This window comes from Coenobita brevimanus, chromosome 19 (assembly GCF_032717465.1).
Source record: "Coenobita brevimanus isolate Jiangsu-jjx chromosome 19, ASM3271746v2, whole genome shotgun sequence".
NCBI classification, from domain to species: domain Eukaryota; kingdom Metazoa; phylum Arthropoda; class Malacostraca; order Decapoda; family Coenobitidae; genus Coenobita; species Coenobita brevimanus.
In genome coordinates, this window is record NC_136972.1 from 29901111 (window position 1) to 29923776 (window position 22666).

The 22666-nt window shown below is 44.3% G+C and overlaps 1 protein-coding gene across 1 annotated transcript in view; it reads left to right on the forward strand.

Annotated features, from left to right (window-relative positions):
• The first annotated feature begins 10908 nt into the window (after positions 1–10908).
• LOC145391739 (putative methyltransferase-like protein 24) overlaps positions 10909–22666 on the forward strand; it is a 37531-nt gene continuing 25773 nt past the window's right edge. The window contains exons 1-7 of the mRNA XM_080266273.1: positions 10909–11060; positions 11949–12056; positions 12860–12971; positions 14114–14233; positions 19242–19364; positions 19496–19621; positions 21329–21442. Coding sequence (XP_080122399.1) covers positions 10909–11060; positions 11949–12056; positions 12860–12971; positions 14114–14233; positions 19242–19364; positions 19496–19621; positions 21329–21442 — 855 coding nt within the window. The remainder of the gene's footprint in view (positions 11061–11948; positions 12057–12859; positions 12972–14113; positions 14234–19241; positions 19365–19495; positions 19622–21328; positions 21443–22666) is intronic.

A 22666-nucleotide genomic window follows, 5' to 3' on the forward strand; every position in this document is an offset into this window, starting at 1 on the left:
TATGCCCTGCGAGTTGGAGTCAGGATTCTGGAGGCTGGAATGGTCAGTGAATGAGTATGACCCATTCACTTTTTAATGAAAGTAAGTGGCAAATATTTAGTGGCATCAAAGACATCAGGCAGTTGGTTATGAGTCATCAAGATGAAAGCACTGATCTACTGTTTGGGACACTCATTGAGTGTATTAGTGTTCACACACATACCACTTAATCTTTGTCGTTCTGGATCTCAAAGAATATAATACTGTCACGTAGAATTCTAATGCACAGATCTTATTGAGCATAATTATGGCACACTTGGACTCGGGATGACACACTGTTATCCATGTGGTGAAGCGTTACGTACATGCAGTGGTTTTAGATATTATTTGAGAGAAATTCTGTATTTGAAAAGCCTACATGCTTAACGCGTTAACTGCTCTATACAGCCTGGGCTGTTCTGAGTGCGACTGCTTAATGCAGCCCTGGCTGCGCAGGTGAATTTCAAATATAGTGCCATGGTGACCAAGGCTGGCCCATGCAAGCACGTGTGAGCCTTCAAAACCGAAACTGAAAAAGAAAACGTAAACCATACATTCCAGTAGGGAATCAGACGCTTCGATGTTCATCCATGGCTTTGCCATGGTAAATATTGAGCTAATATTTCGTTACTCTATTCCTTGGCATGTGTTCTCTCAATTCCTAAGACAAAATTTGGCCTTTGGGAAATGTCATTTTTACTCCTATGTCTGCACATCACAGACACCTCCAATAAATAACGCCATGAGCAGTTAACAGGTTAAAAATGGCATTGTTCTCATATTACTGGTACACCTTTTATTATGATCTCGAGTCAGTGTTGAGCCATGACATCACATCTTAGCCAGCCAGTTCTGCATTGCACTATATCCTCCAGTCTGGTGGTGTATTTTTGCATTTACTGTAACTATGTCTAGATAAATTTATTATACTTAGGACACACCTCTAGTAGTGAAGAAGTTAATGAAAGTTATATCTGACCTCTCCATTTTCTCCTGTATCGTTTATGACAGTCTTGGTCTCCTAATGGTGGCTCTCCATGCTGCTTGATCTCTGGCAACCTCTGTTCATTCCCTAATCCCTGAGGTCACACTCCATGATCTTGTCCCAGGTCTTTTTTGGTTTGCCTTTTCTCAGGTATCGTTTATGACAGCCTTGGTCTGCTAATGGTGGCTCTCCATGCTGCTTGATCTCTGGCAACCTCTGTTCATTCCCTAATCCCTGAGGTCACACTCCATGATCTTGTCCCAGGTCTTTTTTGGTTTGCCTCTCGCAATCCAATCCCAGATATTCAAACTTATTACTTTCTGCACCCAGTTGTCATTCCCATTCTTTCCACACGTCCAAACCATTTCAATCTACCCATGCTCATCACAGCACCGGTACACTCCTGTGCCATCCTTCCTCTCAGCTCTTCAGTTATAAGCCTAGCCCTCCCAGGGTTTGCATTCAAGGACACGCTACACATCAGTTGAATCTCCCATTTCTGTACATCTGAGTCAGTGATTATGCCGAGTATAATTGTCTGATGGTAGGAGAAATAAATTAGTGTCAAAACTGAAGGGGTTAACTTTATTGGTTGATCCAGTGTATGTTAGAGGTGGGGATTGCACTATAAACAGCACAATAGGCCCCACCAACCTCAGTTGTAACCCACGATCCAGATAAACCTGGCCCCATGCCTCCTGTTAAGGAATCCCCATATAGGGGTTGTCTATGATACAGCTGGTATTTCCCTATGGACTGGATGTTAAACCAAGCACCCAAACCCAAAAAGTGGACCTGGAGCGGTGGCGTCTTCGCCGTGGGTCTACTCCCCAGAGGCTGTCTACGAGGAGGACAGCATGGGGTCCAAACCACCGCAAACCCCCCCGGCCTCTCACGGGGCTCCAGTACCTGGGAGTGGCTTCGGTCGCCCGGGCAAGTACCACATCTCCCAACACAACCACACCGTTTTTTCTACACCGAGAAATGACTCCCCGGCTGTCATTTCTCGACGACTTCTTCTAGCCGGGGACATTGAGAGCAATCCAGGACCCACCACCAAATACATATGTCCAACATGCTCAAAACCTATCACATCGAGCCGACAGACAAAGGGTTCAGTTCAATGCAACTCCTGCAAGAACTGGACCCATTACACCTGCACAACACTTGCATCCAGGAAACATTACACAAACACCTGGACCTGCTCCTTATGCTCCTTCCCCCCACCCATCAACCCCCCTTCCAATCCTACTCCTACTTCCTTCACACCTCCACAGCCAACCCACTGACCCTTCCCACACCATCCAGTCCCCCAACTCCTCCCATTCCAACCCATCCTAATCCACCTCAACCCTTACCTCCATCACAACCTCCTCCTACCCCTTCCCCTCCACAAACACCACCTTCCCCCCGTGCTGCAGCAGCCGACACACATCGCACACACAACATAATCATCCTTCAGTTAAACATAGATGGCATAAACACCAAAATACATGAACTCACACAATTCATCAAACAACAGAGCATACACATTGCCATCTTACAAGAAACAAAACTACACAGCACAGAAAACACCGACATTTCATAACTTCACCACCATTCGACAAGACCGGGCCGACGGCGGTGGCGGTGGACTCATCACCTTGGTACACAAATCCATCAACTTTGCAGATACCAGTGCACACACAAAGTCACTTCTCCCCCCACATGACACCACAACAGAAATACAATCAATTAAAATACGCACTGGTAACAAATCACACATAACAATCGCTAACACATACATTCCCCCCCAATCGTCCCCCACAGTACCACACAATTACTCTCCACAGATACACCACATCACTAACATACCCAACATCATCCTGGGTGGTGATTTCAACGCCAAGTCGTCGGCCTGGCATGTCAACAACCCTGACACAGACAGAGGGCTGGTACTACAATCCCAGACAGATCATCTTTTCATATTAAACAGTCTTCAGTAGACCAACATACCCATATCCCACACCAAGCCCTCTTCCTCCCATCATCTCCAGACATCACCTTCTGCTCCCCAAACCTCGCTCCCACTACATCATGGAGAGCGGTCAAAACCCTAGGTTCTGATCACCTCCCAATCATCATCACTACCAAAACCAGAATCACCCCAGCTGGCCACAATCACACATACACTAATTATAAAAGAGCCAACTGGGAGGCCTTTGTAACTGAAACAGAATAACATTTCGAAACATTAAACAGTACACCCATCACAAACATTAACACCGCTGTGCACAGTTTCAATACAATCATACAAAACGCAGACAAAAGACACATCCCTAGAGGCAACAGAAAGAGACACAACCCCAACTTCACACCAGAAATTCAAGGCCTCATCAGACAACGGGACACACTTCGACACTCCCCAACACCCCATACACAAGACACCATACAACAAATACAAGAACTCAACACTCAAATAAACAGTAAAATATCAGAACAGCAAACACTAAACTGGAAAAATTACCTCCAAACACTTGACCACAAAAAAAACATCAGCAAACTCTACAAAACACTAAAAAGCATCACACTTTCCAACAGCAACACCACACAATCACACGCTGCCATCACAACAACAGACACCATACCCTCAAACAAACAACAAGCAAACACTCTCATCAATCACTTTTCACAAGTCAGCCATCTAACCCCCCATCCGGAAGACCAACGTATCATCCGACGTAAGAGACAGTTCCCCACAGACCCAGACTACGCACCTTTCACTTACAACCAGACGAAGCACATCATTAACAACCTCAAGCACTCATCTGCCTGTGGACCAGACAACATAAGCAACATTCACCTTAAACACCTAGGACCACAAGGCATACAAGCACTCACCAACATATCAAACTACAGCTACTCACACAACATAATACCCAACATCTGGAATCATGGCAATATCATCATTATCCCTAAACCCAACAAAGGCCCCACGTTACCCTCCTTACACCGCCCCATCACACTCCTCTGCACCCCCTCTAAAGTCACTGAACGACTGATACTACAACTAGTCACACCTCACATTCCCCTAGCCCAGTCACAACATGGCTTTAGGCCACCACACTCCACAAACACCCTTCTTACAGACCTTACACAGAGAGTTTTCGATGGCATGAAATCAGCTACGCCACCACACAGAACACTCCTAATCACACTAGACATTAGCAAAGCTTTTGATGCCATCCCCCGCCACAACCTCACAAACAAAAAACTCAACACAAACATGCACAATAACACAAAAAGATGGCTGGCAAACTACTTAGCAGGCAGATGTGCACACGTAACATTTGCCGGTCAGTCTTCTAACATCAGAAACTTCACAAACGGCGTCCCCCAAGGTTCTGTTTTGTCCCCTACACTCTTTAACCTATACATGCACGACGTACCCACACCCCACATACCACAGATACACATAGCTTCCTATGCAGATGATATAACACATGTACGCACCAAAACTCAAACACAGCTGCACACATCATTCAACCTTACCTCAACACAGTACACGAATGGTTCACCACAAACAGGTTCAAAATAGCCCCAGCCATATCTACAGTGACTTCTTCTTTGCTATCCTTATCTCATTCTAGTAGTTCAGTTACTCTTCTAGGAGCTGCCTAGCATGGGCCAACCGGCCTACTGCAGTTATCCTCTCTTCTTATGTTCTTATGTTCTCACAAACTGGACAGCAGAACACAGTCACATCCCACACCTCACCATAAACAACACTCCCCTACCACACACACACACACACGCACACACACACACACACATACACACAAAATCTTTGATGTACCGGTAACATACAATACATCAATGTCATTCAAACAACTCATCACAAACATTAAAAATAAAATAACTCCAAGACTCAATGCTTTGAGGTCACTTGCCCATACAACATTCGGACACAACAAAGAAACCACCACCACAGTATACAAACAATACATACGTTCAGTGATGAATTATGCAAGCCCTGCCTGGGCTTCTAACCTCACCAAAACACACTACAACACTCTACAGACCATACAGAACAAGGCCCTAAAAATAATCACAGGCTGCATAGCTACTACACCCACAGACCACCTACATCAAGAAACCAAAGTCCTCAAAGTCAAGGATCACCTAGACATGAGAGGCACCAAGTTTCTTGCTGCAGCCTCCACAAACCTACAACATCCACTGCAATACATGGCAGCACATCCAACCACACCAAGGAACATCAAAACAACACCCAGCACACGATACCATACACAAATACTGTCATCTCTCCCCCCTCGCCCACCTCAGACCAGCTTCCAGAAGCATATCCACACTCAGATCACTCGCCGCTCCATTCATTCACTTAAAGACAACACACAGCTGCATGCACGGCCTCCTGACATCCACCCTTCTGAATCCTATCTTCCTCGTGAGGACAGGGTCCACCTGGCCAGGCTGAGATGTGGGCACCATCCAGCCCTCTTAAGCTACCAGAAGAGGCTGGCTGACTCAGTCGCTGATGCCTGTCCAGGATGCAACACAGCACCCCATACTATTAAGCACATTATGGAAGACTGCATTGCACACAATCACCTACGCCAACAACACAACATACACTCTTTGAGAGCTCTGTGGGAAAGCCCGGTCTCGGCCATGGCCTTCCTAAGGGACTCGGGGCTGTTCGGCCAGACTGCCTAGGGAACAACTACTACTACTACTACTACTACTACCCAAAAAGTACCCAAGCACCCACCAGAAATACAAGTCCTCGTCAGTCAACGCGACACACTACAACACTCCCCAACACCCCATACAAAAGACATCGTACAACAAATACAAGAACTTGACACAGATAAACATTAAAGTATCAGAGCAGCAAACACTAAATTGGAATAATTATCTCCAAACACTTGATCACACATACACCAGCAAGCTCTATAAAACATTAAACGGCATCACACTCACAAACAGCAACACTACACAATCACACGCTGCCATCACAACAACTGACACCATACCCTCAAACAAACAAGCAGACACCCTCATCGATCACTTTTCACACGTCAGTCATCTAAACCCCCAACGCGACGACCGACGTATCATCCGACGCAAGAGACAGTTCCCAACAGACCCGGACTTCGCACCCTTCACTTACAACCAGACGAAGCATCATTAGCAGCCCTAAGCACTCATCTGCCTTTGGCCCAGACATCATAAGCAACATACACCTTAAATATCGTGGACCACAAGGCATGCAAGCACTCACTAACACATCAAACTGCTACTCACACAGCATAATACCCCAACATCTGGAAGCATGTTACTATCATCACTATCCCCAAACCCAACGGAGACCCCACGTTACCTTCCTCACATCGCCCCATCACACTCATCTGCACCCCCTCCAAAGTCACTGAACGACTGGTATTAAAATTAGTAACACCTCACATCCCCCTAACTCCATCAAAACATTGTTTTAGGCCGCTTAACTCCACAAACACTCTTCTTACAGACCTTACACAGAGAGTATTTGATGGCATCAATTCAGCTAGGCTACCACACAGAACACTCCCAGTGACACTAGACATTAATAAAGCTTTTGATGTCATCCCCCGCCATAACTTCACAAACAAAATATTCAACACAAACATGCACAATAACACAAAAAGATGGCTGGCAAACTATTTAACAGGCAGATGTGCACGTGTAGCATCTGCCGGTCAGTCATCGAACTTCAGAAACTTCACAAACGGCTGCCCGTTCTCGGGAGAAATTTTTAACAAATAGGAGATCCCTATCAGTTGTTTTAGGTAACAGGGCAAATGTTTCTAGCCTTATGGCGTTTTTAAAGGAGACAGGGCTATACTGCAAGCTGTGATTAGTGTTGTCATAGTTATGTTACTTTCGGACACAAAAAAGAAACCACCACTATAGTTTACAAACAATATATACGTTCAGTGATGAATTATGGAAGTCCTGCTTGGGCTTCTAACCTCAATGAAACACACTACAACACCCTACAGACAGTGGCGTCACCAGGGGTCAGATTTTGGGGGGGCTGTAGCCCTGGTGTAGGTAGAAGGGGGGGGGGAGCGAAGCGAGCCTATGCAGCTGGGGGGTACGGGGGGGGGGCGCTGTAAGCCCCCCGGAAAATTTTCGGAAACTGAGCAGTTTTAGGGGCATTTTGAGGCCTATAGATGAGACAGAGAAAGAGAGAGAGAGTTTTAGCCTACGTTCCCACTCTGTACGTTTAGGACAATATATTTGCAACAATGAGAAATAGCCTAGGCCTAGCCAATTTAGAAATAAATCAATAAAAAAAATCCTGGCCTAAGCTTCATAAAATGACTACTGAAATAGTTTGATATAGGGTTACTTACACATGTCTGAATGGGTTCAGCTTTGGGGTTATCTGGGGTTGCTTCTGGCACCTCATTCCCAATAACAGCCACTTTTTCTTGGCACTCATCTGTGTCATCTTTGGAGGTGCGGGTGCGAAAGAATTTCCTTATGTCACCCTGTCCCTGAGAATTTTTAGATGACTTTTTCATCACTTGAGTGGCTGCTGGCTGATATCCGCAAATGTATTACTGTAGAATAGCCTGTAAAAAGGAAATGACATTCAGTTCTGACCATGATAAAATAACTTTTTAGTTATTTTATCATGGTTCTGACAGTGGAGTGTCGACTGAACCAAGTAAGTACTGCTGACTCTTTGTATAGAGTACTGAATAGGCAAGATCTCATACCTGTAAAAACACAAATGAACAGGTGAAGTGAGGTGGCTAGCAATACACCGGAACGTAGTAACGTCTATACAGCCACTAAAACCAATACATTCAAATAAAACCGAAAACAACACAGGATTTAGCCACAGTTCACAGACACTTCTCAATGTAAACAAACATTCCGAATTTCCGAGTTCCAATACTCTGAACATTCGAGTTTGTGAAAAATTGCAAAGATCAGATATATTTTAGACTGCATAATCCAATTTTAAAGCTCCGTGATTAATGTGTACCATATTATATATTGTAATTATATAAGTCTGATAAATGTAATACAATCTTGCATTCTTTGTGCAATAAATATATTTCAAAGAAAACCAAGCTTGGAAAAAGTATATGGGAAACTAATATATTATAACTATTATGATTTGAGTCATAGGTTTACGTAAATTGTGAATAACTCATCACATTATATAGCTATAAATAATATTGTATTAAACTAATATGGATGCACGAATAAAAGTGGATTGGCGGTAGGGGGTTGGGGGAAAGTTAGGTGGGTCAATGCCGAGCTGCAAGCATACTATGTAAGCTGGTGATTTTTTATTATTATTATTTTGGGGGGCTGCAATTTTGGGGGGGCTAAGTCCTTGATTTGGGGGGAACTCCCGCCTTAGGAATCGGATGCAGGCCAACGTCAGCACAGGCCGCCAGGGGCTAAATAGAAGGCGGCAGGTTTCAGCTTCCTTCTCGCGGCCCACAGTTAACGTGTTGCTGTTATACGTGCGGTTAGCTGCTTTATTAAGGCTGACGCCGAAGGATTTTGGTCTGCTAGGGGTATTTTACCATCCGTGCGTCGTAAAACTGCCCTCTCTCCATCTTGAATGATGAAGCAAGTGATTGAAATTTTTGTTGCTGTAAAAGGACACTGAGTATTAAAGGTGTGTCTTGCCACACACTTCCTTCAGTCGGTAGTTGCAAGAACTGGGTGCTAGTAACGATGTTTTATGGAATGGGTGCTGAGCTGTATTATTTTTCACCTATTTGGGCTTAGGTAAATAAGCTACAAAAGGACGAAAATTTCCTCCAGCTTAAAATGAATAAACTATAATTCTGTATCAGGTACGTTAATATATTTGTGTTATTTAAGCAATGTATGCCGATTAAAAAAGGACATAACAAAAATGAAAATAAAGTCTTAGATAACGAGAAGAATGATGCTACACACACACCAAAAAAAAATCTACCTTGATCTAAAAATGCCTGCCCCATCTCGAATACAGGATTGTGACAATAGATTAGCACCACAGTATGATGCTAAACCCGAAGAAGTGCTACAGAAGGATTGTGGTGCCACTGTATTATCTCATTCTGCTACTGAACTGCATGCAATAAGCCGCAAAGGGACAACTATCCGGCCCAAGTCAAGGTAAAAGGAATATGATCTTTCGCTGCCACAGAGAAAATTTGGCGGGTTTATTCAGACTTACGGCAAGTTTAAATTTCGTAACACCGATTCCTTTTCTGTCACATTACTCTTCAATATCCTCTTGCGTGTTATTGATGGAAGTTGTCGATATTGCACACACACACACACACACGCGAAAATTGGAAGGCGTAATATGCAAAATAAATCGCTTTGGAAGTAGTACCTCCAGTGATAATGGTGGATGACGAAAGTGTAGCAACTAAAAAAAAAAAAAAAATGAAAGGGAAGAGAAAGAGGATGTGATTGAAAGGGAAGGAGAGGAAAGTGGATAAGAGGAACAGAGAAAGAAAGAAAAGAGAATGGAGGGAGGAAAATGACACAGTGGAAGAGAGAGATCAAGGAAGGAAATGGAGAGAATGCACTAGAGTGAGAAGGAAAAGGAAAAGAAACAAGAATAAGATAGAAGGAAGAGGAGGAAGAATTTTGGAAGTATTAGCTGGCGTGAGAAATGGATGTACAGACACGCAGGGAGAGAGAGAGAGAGAGAGAGAGAGAGGGGGGGGGCATAACCGAGACAGTACAATAACCTGGACGCCGTTGCTTCAAGGCCATCCCATGTCCGGGGGTTCCCAGGGGCAGGTACTAACTCGCCACTGGACTAAACATCATGGGTTGATCTGGAGTGGGTTCGAGCCCCACTAACTGCCGATGAGTTGTACCATTGTAACCTTAACTTTCCCTAAAATCGCCATCTTCCCATCTTGAGTACCGAGCGGTGACTGTTACACTAGAATTTGGTGCTGGTCACGAAGACGTGCTGTGGAAAGGATGCAGAGCCGCAGCATTGCCTTGTACTGTCAGTGAGTTGCGTGAAATAAGCTGGAAAAGAACGATACTCTGGACCAAGTTAAAGAGTATCACATATGGTAGCCTACTAGTCACGAAGAAGTTCTATGGAAAGGATGTAGAGCCGCAGCATTGTAGTATTCTGCTATTGAGTTACGTGAAATAAGCTGAAAAGGGACGAAAACCTAGACCAATTTAAGGTGAAAGCACTATAGTGTTTGCAAATATCAGTCATACAAGCCCATGTCACTGTCTCCTAGGGTACTTTCGCCTAAACTAGTTCGTAATTTTCGTTCTTTTGCAGATTGTTTCACGTATAGCTCAACTAAAAGAAAAAACTGTTACGACTCTACATACCCTCATTAGCGCTTCTTCGTGATTAGCCCTATATTCCAGTATTAATCTCTGTTTCAGCATTCAAAACAGACAATGGAGAGATGGCAGTTTACGTCTATACTCTGTTCACTTCTACTAGCTAGAAAGTTGCCATCTCTCCATATTGAATGCTGAGTTATAGGAAGAGATTGTCACTAGAATATGGTGCTAGTCATGAAGAAGTGCTATGGGAAGGATTTAGAGCCGCAACGTTATCTTATTCTGCCAGTGAGTTCCGTGAAATAAGCTGCGAAAGGACGAAAATCTGGGCCAAGATAAGGTGAAGAGATTATCACTAAAATATGGTACTAGTCACGAAGAAGTGCAATGAGAAGGATGTAGAGCCGATCCATTGTCTTATTGTGCCAGTGAGTTACGTGAAGTAAGCTGCAAAAGACGAAAATCTGGGCCAAGTTAAGGTGAAGAGAGTATAAGGGAAGTGAACAGTAGTATAATCGACAACTGTGTAAACTGGGACTGGTATCGTGGTCGGGTACTGTGCAGTGATGATGGGTCGTGTCACGGTAAACATTACCCCCCTGGCACTGTATCTCTTGGCACTGGCACTGTACGGATTCCTTATGGCACTGTCTTGCATCCGCCACCACCAGCACAGCACACACCACACCCACACTGATGGACCCACTGCTAGAGTTAAAAGGTAGGTGGTGGTAGTAGTAGAAGTAGTAATAGTAGTAGTAGTAGATGATGTTGTTGTTGCTGCTGATGTTGTTGATCAACCCCAGTCTGTCTGGCCGACCAGACCCATCAACCGGAGGCAGGCAACCGTCCCAGCAGAGCCGTCCCATGCAGCGAACCGATGTTCCCTTGTGGCTGACGGCACTCAACACAGCGTAGGAGTGTAGGAGGAGGAGCAGGAGGAGGAGGAGGAGAAGGAGTAGAAGCAGCAGCAGCAGCAGTAGTAGTAGTAGAGTAGTAGTAGTAGTAGTGGTAGTAGTAGTCATAAGCTAGTAGTAGTAGTAGCAGCAGCAGTATTAGTAGTAGTAGTTGTTGTTGTTGTAGCTCCAGGTTCATCTAAAACGCAAATCCAATGGACTGCTGGCTGAAGCTACCCTTATCATCCGGTTCACCATCCTCCTCTCGGGGGATAGGGAGGGAGTTGAGGCACATTTGTATGATCAGGCTGTGGCTTGTCATTAAGTGTAGGGTTACCTGAAGACAGCGCTACATCCAGTGATTTAGAGGTTCAGCGCCCCCCCCACCCCCACCCCAGCCACATTTGTACAGTTCTCTAAGGGTGCTGACTAGGAGCCTACATGTGATGGCACTGTGCATCGTGGGTGGAGCAGTTGCGCGTCCACCTGAGAGCCAAAACACCTCAAATTCCCCGCACCTAACCATGGGGTCCCACGCTTATAAGGCGCTGTCTTCCTGATCCCTACACGGTGTTTATACTGTAAGACGGGCCTGAAAAAGCAGTGGCCAAACTTGTACTAAGATGTGGAAGATGTGTTTGTTTCCCACGCCTTACATAAAAAAAAAGTTAATGAATAAATAAATGAATATAATGAGTAAACACCACCCACAGATCTGGCACTGGCTGGCTGCGTGAAGTTGGTGATTTCTACAGGCGAGTTAGATCCACGGAAACCACCTGTCACAAATTAGTCAGTTTTGGCGGCACTGCATGTAAAAGGCAGGTCTGGTGGCGTTAGTATTTTCTACCTGTCTACCTGTCTGTCTGTCTGTTTCTCTGTCTATCTCTCTACTACTAATTCCTCCATCTATTAATCTGTGTACCTGTCTGTCTGTCTGTCTGGCCATCTATCTGTCTGCTACAAATTCCTCCATCTATCCGTGTTCATTTGTCAATCTCTCGCTCTTTCATCCATCCATTCACCTACTTCTCTAACGACCTGCCTATCTGTCTACCTGTACTATCTATTTACCTTTTGTGTGTGTCCATCTATCTCACTGTCACCTCATCCATTACTCTATCGATCCATTCATTTGCTGTCTTAAAAATGCTATCCCTATCATATTACAGAACCAATGGTGGATATCATATTATTTTCACTTTTAATTGGCCTAAAGTTGCTTTCTCTCCATCTTGAATGTTGAGTTATAACAAGAGACTAGCACTGGGATATGGTGCTAGTCACGAAGAAGTGCTGTTTCTTTTTACGTGAAATGAGCTGTAAAAGGACGAAAATCTGGGTCAGTTTAGGGCGAAAGAACTGCAGTAAATCATGTATCTGTTTACTCCCCAAATCTGGACACCATATACTAAGCCCGTTCTCAGGATTTTGTATATCATCCATTTGGTAGCTTTCAAATGCCACCACTTGGACACTATGCTCTTTTCGTCTTAATTTGATCCATATTTTCCACACGTGCATACAGTACATACGTCAGTACATACATACATACATACATACATACGTGCATACTAACCTTACATGTGTGCGTACAGGCTAAAAACGTTCATGTGTGCTTCAGGACGGAGGACAACAATAAATACGTGTGTCTAGACGCAGATGTGGCACCAACGCCAAAGAATTGCACCGTCTACTCATTTGGTATAGGCGACGATGCTACGTTTGATGATCAGGTGGGTTATAGCTCTCTTTCTCATCCTTTCCTCATATTGCTTAAACTTCACAGTGTAAAATCAAGCCAATATAATTTACTGTGAGGTGCAAGTATACTTATGGTAGTAGTAGTAGTAGTAATAGTAGTAGCAGTAAAAATTATAGCAGCAGGTGGATGTGAAATAAGCACCCGGTGGACTGCGGGATGAAGTTGCCCCTCTTCGACAGACCACCATCAACCTTTCGTGGGATAGGGAGGGAAGTGAGGGACGTTTGCATAACCAGGGAGCGGATATCCCCGGCTATTTTGGTGCCGCCACGTGAAGGCCTGTCTCTTCCTTGACTGTACCCCATAAATTTTTATCTGATGGAACTGGGTAACTCGTATGTCTAATACATAGTCGTGGTGGAGTGAAATTTGATCTTTAGTCACGAGGCAAATGTGAGTCTCCTTAGTTACTAGTCATTCATCCTCCAGTCGGACTACACTTGGTCATCAACTGAGCTGAAGAAGGGTTACTGATCTTTGTCAGGTGGGAACAAGCTGACTGCAGGTAAAATGACTGGAAAATGTCTAATTCCGTTCGCGTCTGTTGTCTGCCGAACTGTCCGACTGACTGCGATGCGAACTTTATGCGGAGTAGTACAAAGAAACGGTAAAAGATATCAATACTTAAAAACTGTCAAGGAAGCTTTGGAGTGTGTGAGAGAGAGAGAGAATCTGCAAACCATCATAGTTTGCCTTCTAACAACGCCTCAGATTTAGGCAGCGGGAGGGGTGATCTACAAGAACATTTATGTCGAAAGGTATTTTAACGACGTAGCCATATACAGTTCACGATAAATAATGCAGATCTGGCCTTAAATGTACGCAGTAATGTTTAGCACCACTTATATTATTTGTGACTGGTGCCTTCAATATCATAAGTATCATCTACCACTTGTGTACATTTCTTAGTACATTTCATTAGTACCAGGTATTACATGGTACAGAATAACTTGATATGTAATCAGTTGTGTAGTAATCACTTTCGATACAATTAGAAAGGATGAATTATTATCCCCAGATTAACACAGGAATTCCCTTCTCCCTAGACTTGTCCCGAGCACTGAAGAGTAAACGGTGACAGGATTACTGTTCTCAGGATTTCTTTTTCCCCAGATGACCTACTATGGTTGTGAGGTATACATGTTTGACCCGAGCATCAATCAGGACAAGGTGATATCAACCAACATCGGACATCAACACTTCTACCATCTAGGTCTGGACATATCAGTCTATGTGAGTTACCCGCGACTCCTTGGTTACTGTTGCCATCATCATCATCATCATCACCATGTAGTGTAGTGGATGGTGTGGGTTTGTGGAGGCTGCAGCAAGAAACTGGGTGCCTCTCATGTCTAGGTGATCCTTGACTTTGAGGACTTTGGTTTCTTGATGTAGGTGGTCTGTGGGTGTAGTAGCTGTGCAGCCTGTGATTATTTTTAGGGCCTTGTTCTGTATGGTCTGTAGAGTGTTGTAGTGTGTTTTGGTGAGGTTAGAAGCCCAGGCAGGGCTTGCATAATTCATCACTGAACGTATGTATTGTTTGTATACTGTGGTGGTGGTTTCTTTGTTGTGTCTGAATGTTGTATGGGCAAGTGACCTCAAAGCATTGAGTCTTGGTGTTATTTTATTTTTAATGTTTGTGATGTGTTGTTTGAATGACATTGATGTACTGTATGTTACACCAAGGATTTTGTGTGTGTGTGTGTGTGTGTGTGTGTGTGTGTGTGTGTGTGTGTGTGTGTGTGTGTGGTAGGGGAGTGTTGTTTATGGTGAGGTGTGGGATGTGACTGTGTTCTGCTGTCCAGTTTGTGAGAAGAGTCACTGTAGATTTGGTTGGGGCTATTTTGAGCCTGTTTGTGGTGAACCATTCGTGTAGTGTGTTGAGGTAAGGTTGAATGATGTGTGCAGCTGTGTTTGCGTTTTGGTGCGTACATGTAAGTGTTATATCATCTGCATAGGAAGCTATGTGTATCTGTGGTGTGTGGGGTGTGGGTACGTCGTGCATGTATACAGTAGGTTAAAGAGTGTAGGGGACAAAACAGATCCTTGGGGGACGCCGTTTGTGAAGTTTCTGATGTTAGAAGACTGACCGGCAAATGTTACGTGTGCACATCTGTCTGATAAGTAGTTTGCCAGCCATCTTTTTGTGTTATTGTGCATGTTTGTGTTGAGTATTTTGTTTGTGAGGTTGTGGCGGGGGATGGCATCAGAAGCTTTGCTAATGTCTAGTGTGATTAGAAGCGTTCTGTGTGGTGGCCTAGCTGAATTCATGCCATCAAAAACTCTCTGTGTAAGGTCTGTAAGAAGGGTGTTTCTGGAGTGTAGTGGCCTAAAGCCATGTTGTGACTGGGCTAGGGGAATGTGAGGTGTGACTAGTTGTAGTATCAGTCGTTCAGTGACTTTAGAGGGGGTGCAGAGGAGTGTGATGGGGCGGTGTGAGGAGGGTAACGTGGGGTCGTTGTTGGGTTTAGGGATAATGATGATATTGCCATGCTTCCAGATGTTGGGTATTATGTTGTGTGAGTAGCTGTAGTTTGATATGTTCGTGAGTGCTTGTATGCCTTGTGGTCCTAGGTGTTTAAGGTGAATGTTGCTTATGTTGTCTGGTCCACAGGCAGATGAGTGCTTGAGGTTGTTAATGATGTGCTTCGTCTGGCTGTAAGTGAAAGGTGCGTAGTCTGGGTCTGTGGGGAACTGTCTCTTACGTCGGACGATACGTCGGTCTTCCGGATGGGGGGTTAGATGGCTGACTTGTGAAAAGTGATTGATGAGAGTGTTTGCTTGTTGTTTGTTTGAGGGTATGGTGTCTGTTGTTGTGATGGCAGCGTGTAATTGTGTGGTGTTGCTGTTGGAAAGTGTGATGCTGTTTAGTGTTTTGTAGAGTTTGCTGATGTTTGTTTTGTGGTCAAGTGTTTGGAGGTAATTTTTCCAGTTTAGTGTTTGCTGTTCTGATATTTTATTGTTTATCTGAGTGTTGCGTTCTTGTATTTGTTGTATGGTGTTTTGTGTATGGGGTGTTGGGGAGTGTCGAAGTGTGTCCCGTTGTCTGATGAGGCCTTGAATTTCTGGTGTGAAGTTGGGATTGTGTGTCATTCTGTTGCCTCTAGGGATGTGTCTTTTGTCAGCGTTTTGTATGATTGTATTGAAAGGGTGCACAGCGGTGTTGATGTTTGTGATGGGTGTACTGTTTAACGTTTCGAAATGTTAATCTTCTTCAGTTACAAAGGCCTCCCAGTTGGCTCTCTTATAATTAGTGTATGTGTGTTTGTGGCCAGCTGGGGTGATTCTGGTTTTGGTAGTGATGATGATTGGGAGGTGATCAGAACCTAGGGTTTTGACCACTCTCCATGATGTAGTGAAGGCGAGGTTTGGGGAGCAGAAGGTGATGTCTGGAGATGATGGGAGGAAGGGGGCTTGGTGTGGGATATGGGTATGTTGGTCTACTGTAGACTGTTTAGTATGAAAAGATGATCTGTCTGGGATTGTAGTACCAGCCCTCTGTCTGTGTCAGGGTTGTTGACATGCCAGGCCGACGACTTGGCGTTGAAATCACCACCCAGGATGATGTTGGGTATGTTAGTGATGTGGTGTATCTGTGGAGAGTAATTGTGTGGTACCGTGGGGAACGATTCGGGGGGAATGTATGTGTTAGCGATTGTTATGTGTGATTTGTTACCAGTGCGTATTTTAATTGATTGTATTTCTGTTGTGGTGTCATGTGGGGGGAGAAGTGACTTTGTGTGTGCACTGGTATCTGCAAAGTTGATGGATTTGTGTACCAGGGTGATGAATCCACGCCACCGCCGTCAGCCCGGTCTTGTCGAATGGTGGTGAAGTTATGAAATGTTGGTGTTTTCTGTGCTCTGTGTAGTTTTGTTTCTTGTAAGATGGCAATGTGTATGTTCTGTTGTTTGATGAATTGTGTGAGTTCATGTATTTTGGTGTTTATGCCATCTATGTTTAACTGAAGGATGTTTATGTTGTGTGTGCGATGTGTGTCGGCTGCTGCAGCACGGGGGGGAGGTGGTGTTTGTGGAGGGGAAGGGGTAGGAGGAGGTTGTGATGGAGGTAAGGGTTGAGGTGGATTAGGATGGGTTGGAATGGGAGGAGTTGGGGGACTGGATGGTGTGGGAAGGGTCAGTGGGTTTGGCTGTGGAGGTGTGAAGGAAGTAGGAGTAGGATTGGAAGGGGGGTTGATGGGTGGGGGGAAGGAGCATAAGGAGCAGGTCCAGGTGTTTGTGTAATGTTTCCTGGATGCAAGTGTTGTGCAGGTGTAATGGGTCCAGTTCTTGCAGGAGTTGCACTGAACTGAACCCTTTGTCTGTCGGCTCGACGTGATAGGTTTTGAGCATGTTGGACATATGTATTTGTTGGTGGGTCCTGGATTGCTCTCAATGTCCCCGGCTAGAAGAAGTCGTCGAGAAATGACAGCCGGGGAGTCATTTCTCGGTGTAGAAAAAACGGTGTTGTTGTGTTGGGAGATGTGGTACTTGCCCGGGCGACCGAAGCCACTCCCAGGTACTCGAGCCCCGTGAGGGACACCATAGTTTGGTTATATGGTTACCACCCAGCCTAGTAAATGGGTTCCTGATGTACAGGAAACCATTTGGCTTGTCTTTCAGTGTAGAGTCACCCACAGGCAGAAGGAAGGGGAACGACAGAGGAGAAGAAGAAAAAGAAGAGAGGAAAGGGCAGTCACCCGAGAGCAGCACTACATCGAGTGAGTGGATGGTGAGTGCCCCCACCTACCACCACCAATAATAATAATAATAATAATAATAATAATAATAATAGAAATAATAATAATAATAATAATAATGATAATAATGATGATGATAATAATAATAATAATAATAATAATAATAATAATAATAATAATAATCGAAATAATAATAAAAATAATAATAATAATAATAATAATAATAATAATAATAATACTTGTACTTTCACTAGACCTAAACTTGCCATTTATTCACCTTCAGTGCAGTAACAAGAGATGAACACTGGTATATAGTACTAGTCACGAAGAAGAGCTGTGGTAATTATATAAAGCCGTAGCATCGTCTTGTGCCACTGAGCTACGTGACATATACAGAAGGATAAAAATCTGGACCAGGCTAAGGTGAAAGAGCGATAGTCACGAAGAAGTGCTTTCCGCAAACTTTGAAAGGAGCAAGCGCACAGTGCGGCAAAACCCACTCTCACACACCCCGACATTGACATCATCCTCAGCAGCTGCCACAGATAAAGCAGTCTATACGAAGAAAAAACCCCTTCCCTCACGCAAGAGGACCACCAAGCCAAGGGCAACAGAGGATCGCCACCTGCTAGTTGGTACGCCCCAGCCACAGAATACGAACCCATTCCAGCTACAGACCACGTCTCCAACAGTCTACTCACCCGCTTTCGCCGCCTTAGACTGGGCTGCAGCTGCCACTCTGTTATCATCAATGGTAATCCCAATGTGACTTGCGAAAACTGGAATACAGACACATCCTTCCCCCGCTACATATAGCTCCTCAGGTGCCCTGCAACTGCACGTCTCAGGAGTAGCAACATTGAACCCAACCCAGACATTGCAAGAACATCACCCTCAGCAATCCCCTCTGATATACTGAGAAATGCTGCCACATCTGTAGTACTCAACTCTACCCTAACGACTCTACTCGAAGTCGTCTAGAATGCTGTCCTCATCTCATCTCGTCAGCCGTTTGAGTATCCACTGGACAGGCCTATCCCGACCGAAGTGGGGACGATACAGCCATTGTATCTCTACCAAGTGGCTTAGGCTGTCTGGTAGAGATTGTATGTAGGGTGAGAAGTGCTTGTAAGTGTAATTGTAGTGTTGCAGTGGCTTTGGATGTGTATGTAGTCTGTGAACCAAGTGTAATCGGTCCGCGCAAGCCGACTGGGTGCAAGCATACTTTATAGTATATGACACTGGTTCAACCACAGCACCCCTGATGTCCGTCAATGCAGTACGTGGCCAGAAGAACGCTCCTAAAGTTTATTACCCTGGCGGAGTGCGAACCCTCGTTCTCCAGTGTACGAAAACGTACACTTTACCACTGTACCACAGAGGATCCAGAATGCTGCCCTACCAACTTAAAAAAAAAAAAAAAGCACGATTTCTTGTTTGCTTATATGAATGTATATGTTTATATGAATTAATGTATGTATGCATGTATTAATGTCTGTATGCACGTATGTATTTATGTATAATAAGGTCATTGCATTACAGAACACGACATTCAACATAAAGGAAGATGACGGCCGTAACGATACCGTAGTTGGAGACTTTACCACGTACGCTAAAATTCGCTCACTCCTGCACCATCAACACACGCCAGTGCAATATATGAAAGTTAGTCCCTCTCTCTCTATCTTTCTCTCTCCTTCTCTCTCTCATGATTAAGGTGATGATGATGATGATGATGGCTAGGGATAATAATAATGATGATTGTTATAATGATGATGATGATGAACACTTGGCAGCTTGACATCGAGGGAGCGGAGTGGAGGGTTTTACCGGATCTAGCGGCGGGCGGGCATTTGGCGGATGTGAAGCAAATTGCCATTGAAGTACACACTATGGCGATCATTACAGCACCGCAACACAAGGTAATAGACAGAGAGATAGATAGATAGACAGACGGGGAGAGACATGTGTAACAGCAGTATTTTAAACATCAGGAAAATGACGTGCCCTCTATTACTATATTGGTCAAAACCTGCAACAGCAAGTAGGGATTCTGCACACTCATACACCAATACTTATGACGGACGATTCTTCTTGATTCATGACAATATATTCTGAGTCATTATAAGCCAAGTACTTCCCTCCAGTTTGCCACTAATAAAATCGGTGTATCACTGTCACTATCAGCCACATGCATGGGGTCCTCTTATGCCCTGTGTTACATTTACTAAACATATGGTTTATGGTATAATCAGTTTACAAAGACAGTTGCTGGACTCGGGTAGGAACGGGTCTGGAATAGACCTGGCCTCACAGCTTCAGTTCTTGGATTTCTCCTCCTTCAGAAGACTCCAACACCCCCCCTCTGGGGCTCGTCAACTGCTTCCTTCTTGAGCTCACGTCTAGATGTGCTCTCCGGCTATGACTCTGTACTCTAGTCTGTGGCTGACTCCCCTTCGGGAGAGTTCTGTGGCTGTCAGGACATCTGGATTTGATAAATGTCAACCATGTCCAGAGCCTGGTGCACTGATCTCACAGCTATTACCTCCCCTCACCATATGTCCCTGTTCAGTGATCACTACCCTGCGCCCTTTTACATACCTTAATCAGTTGTACATCAAATGCCTTTATTAATAATCAATAACTAATGCAAAGTTTATACATTAATCAATGTAAATCATTATTCTACGTCTTGCTTACTGTGAGCCATCTTTTATTACCAGTGCGTGCAGCGATAACTATATCTATCTATCTATCTATATGTATATATATTTGACAGAGATAGGGAGAGAGAGAGAGAGAGAGAGAGAGAGAGAGAGAGAGATTGTTCCTGAACCCCAACATAAGGTACTACAGATAGATAAAGAGAAAGACGGGTAGATGGACGGTTGGATGGATGGATGAACAGAAACAGAAAGCGAGCTTGTAAGTCGAGAGCCATTACCTCTGTTGATAATAAAAGGACACTATCTAAAAATGAAAGCGAAAATTGATGCATCCCGTGTGCAGCGAAATCCACGCCATCAGGAGCGTAGAACCCCCGCCTAAGCTACTCAGTCCCGATATATATATATATTTTTTTTTAGCAAGGAAGAAGGAACCAAAGGCCAGGCGCCCGCATACCTTTCCTTCCAAGAAAAAACAAACACAGTACAAAAGAGAGCCAAATTCAAGATCCGTTCATCTCGAGATGGCTGGACACACTGCGTTTGAAAGACTGGAGATCATAGGAAATACAGAGGAAGACAGTTCCAGAGTTGACCTGTTGCATAAATTAAGGACTGGGAGTAACGGTTAACTCTTGCGTTAGAGAGTTGGACAGAAAAGGGATGAGAGTTTGTTACTAGACGGGTGCTACGCAGCCGTCGTAGAGGTGGAGGGATGCAAGCAGACAGTTCAGAGGAGCAGTGACCATTGAAGTAGCAATAGAAAAGAGATAAAGGTGAGGGTGACCAGCCTCATTCGCCCCTGAGTAGCACTGGGGTTTTCTAAGAGTACATACCCCTGTTAAAATAGTTCGCCCTCCACTTTCTCCCTCAGTCTCCTTCCTCCCAATTTTTCTCTCCGTCTCCCTCCTTCCTCCCCGTTTTCTCCCCATCCCTCCCTAACTTCCCTCCGTCTCTCCACAGATTCTGGACCTCCTGCTCTTCTACTGGACCCGCCTGGAACTCTTATCAAGACTGGGTTTCCGGAGAGCAGTGTTCCAACCGACAGTAGTCCAGGAGTCAATGTATAGGCTTCAGGTAAAGGATCATCACAACTATACCTTTATCCCGACCTGCTTTGAACTGCTTTATTTGAAGCGTGGCCCTGTCTATTGAACTGTATCTATCTGTCCGTCTATCTGTCTGTATGTATGTCTGTTGAACTGTCTGTCTGTCTGTGTGTCTATTGAACTATATCTATCTCTATCTATCTGTCTATCTGTGTCTGTACCTTTCACATACGTTTTTCATCTATCTATCCATCAGTTGGTCTCTGTCTATATCTCTGTTTATCTATTTATATCTATCAGTCTGTCTGTCTAGCTATCTATCTATTTACAGGGTAGTCAGTTTATCAATGTACACATTTAATGATTTAGTGAGAAGTCAGTCTTACTATCAATCAGTCTATCTCTATCTATCTATCTATCTATCTCTGCTTTCAAGTGTCCTGTCTCCTATCTACCGCCAGACGCCGTAATTCCATAAGGGGTGGCCACAAATTAAGTCACCTCAGTCTTACCCTGTCCCTCGCAATCTGTCTGCCATCTCTCCAACCTACACCACTCCATCCCTCCATCTCATCCTCGGCCTTCCCCTCCCCCGTCCACCTCACTCACATACACTCTTTATCAGTCTCACTCTCCATTCTCTCCTTCCTCTGAATTACGAAAATAAATGCATTGAAATCTGTTAAGCCTTTTCCTTCCCTAGAGAAAGCTTATTGAATGAAACGCCTTAACTCACTGGACCACAAGGCTTCCATTTGGCCATATACTAAAGCAGTGAATGATTGAAGGTAGCACTACATTGTGTGAGTGGATGGTAGCAGCCCCACATACCGGTAAATAACATACAAAGGATTGTTGAAGTGTTAATATGCAGAATAAATCGCTAAGACGTGATCTGAAGCTGCGACCTTAAGCCCCGACCTCTCTTCCAATGAATAAAAAATAAAAATAATAATAATAATAATGTTAAGATAATTATAGTATGCAAAATAAATCGCTATGAAAGAGGTGCTACGAAGGGCCGTATTCCAGGTGGCATAAGGGTCTTCGTAGTAACTCTTCCAAGGTCAGTTCTTTTTAGTTTTACACCTTTTCTCCCAGACCCTCCCCAGCCCACCAAAATGCAAGAGTTTTAGGTGGAGGTCTGAGTCTGGTGAATGTTGATGGTGGAGAGTGGAATCTGAAGCAGCTGCTGTTTGCAGATGATATTGCACTGGTGACTGATTCAGAGGAGAGACTGAGACAGTTGGTA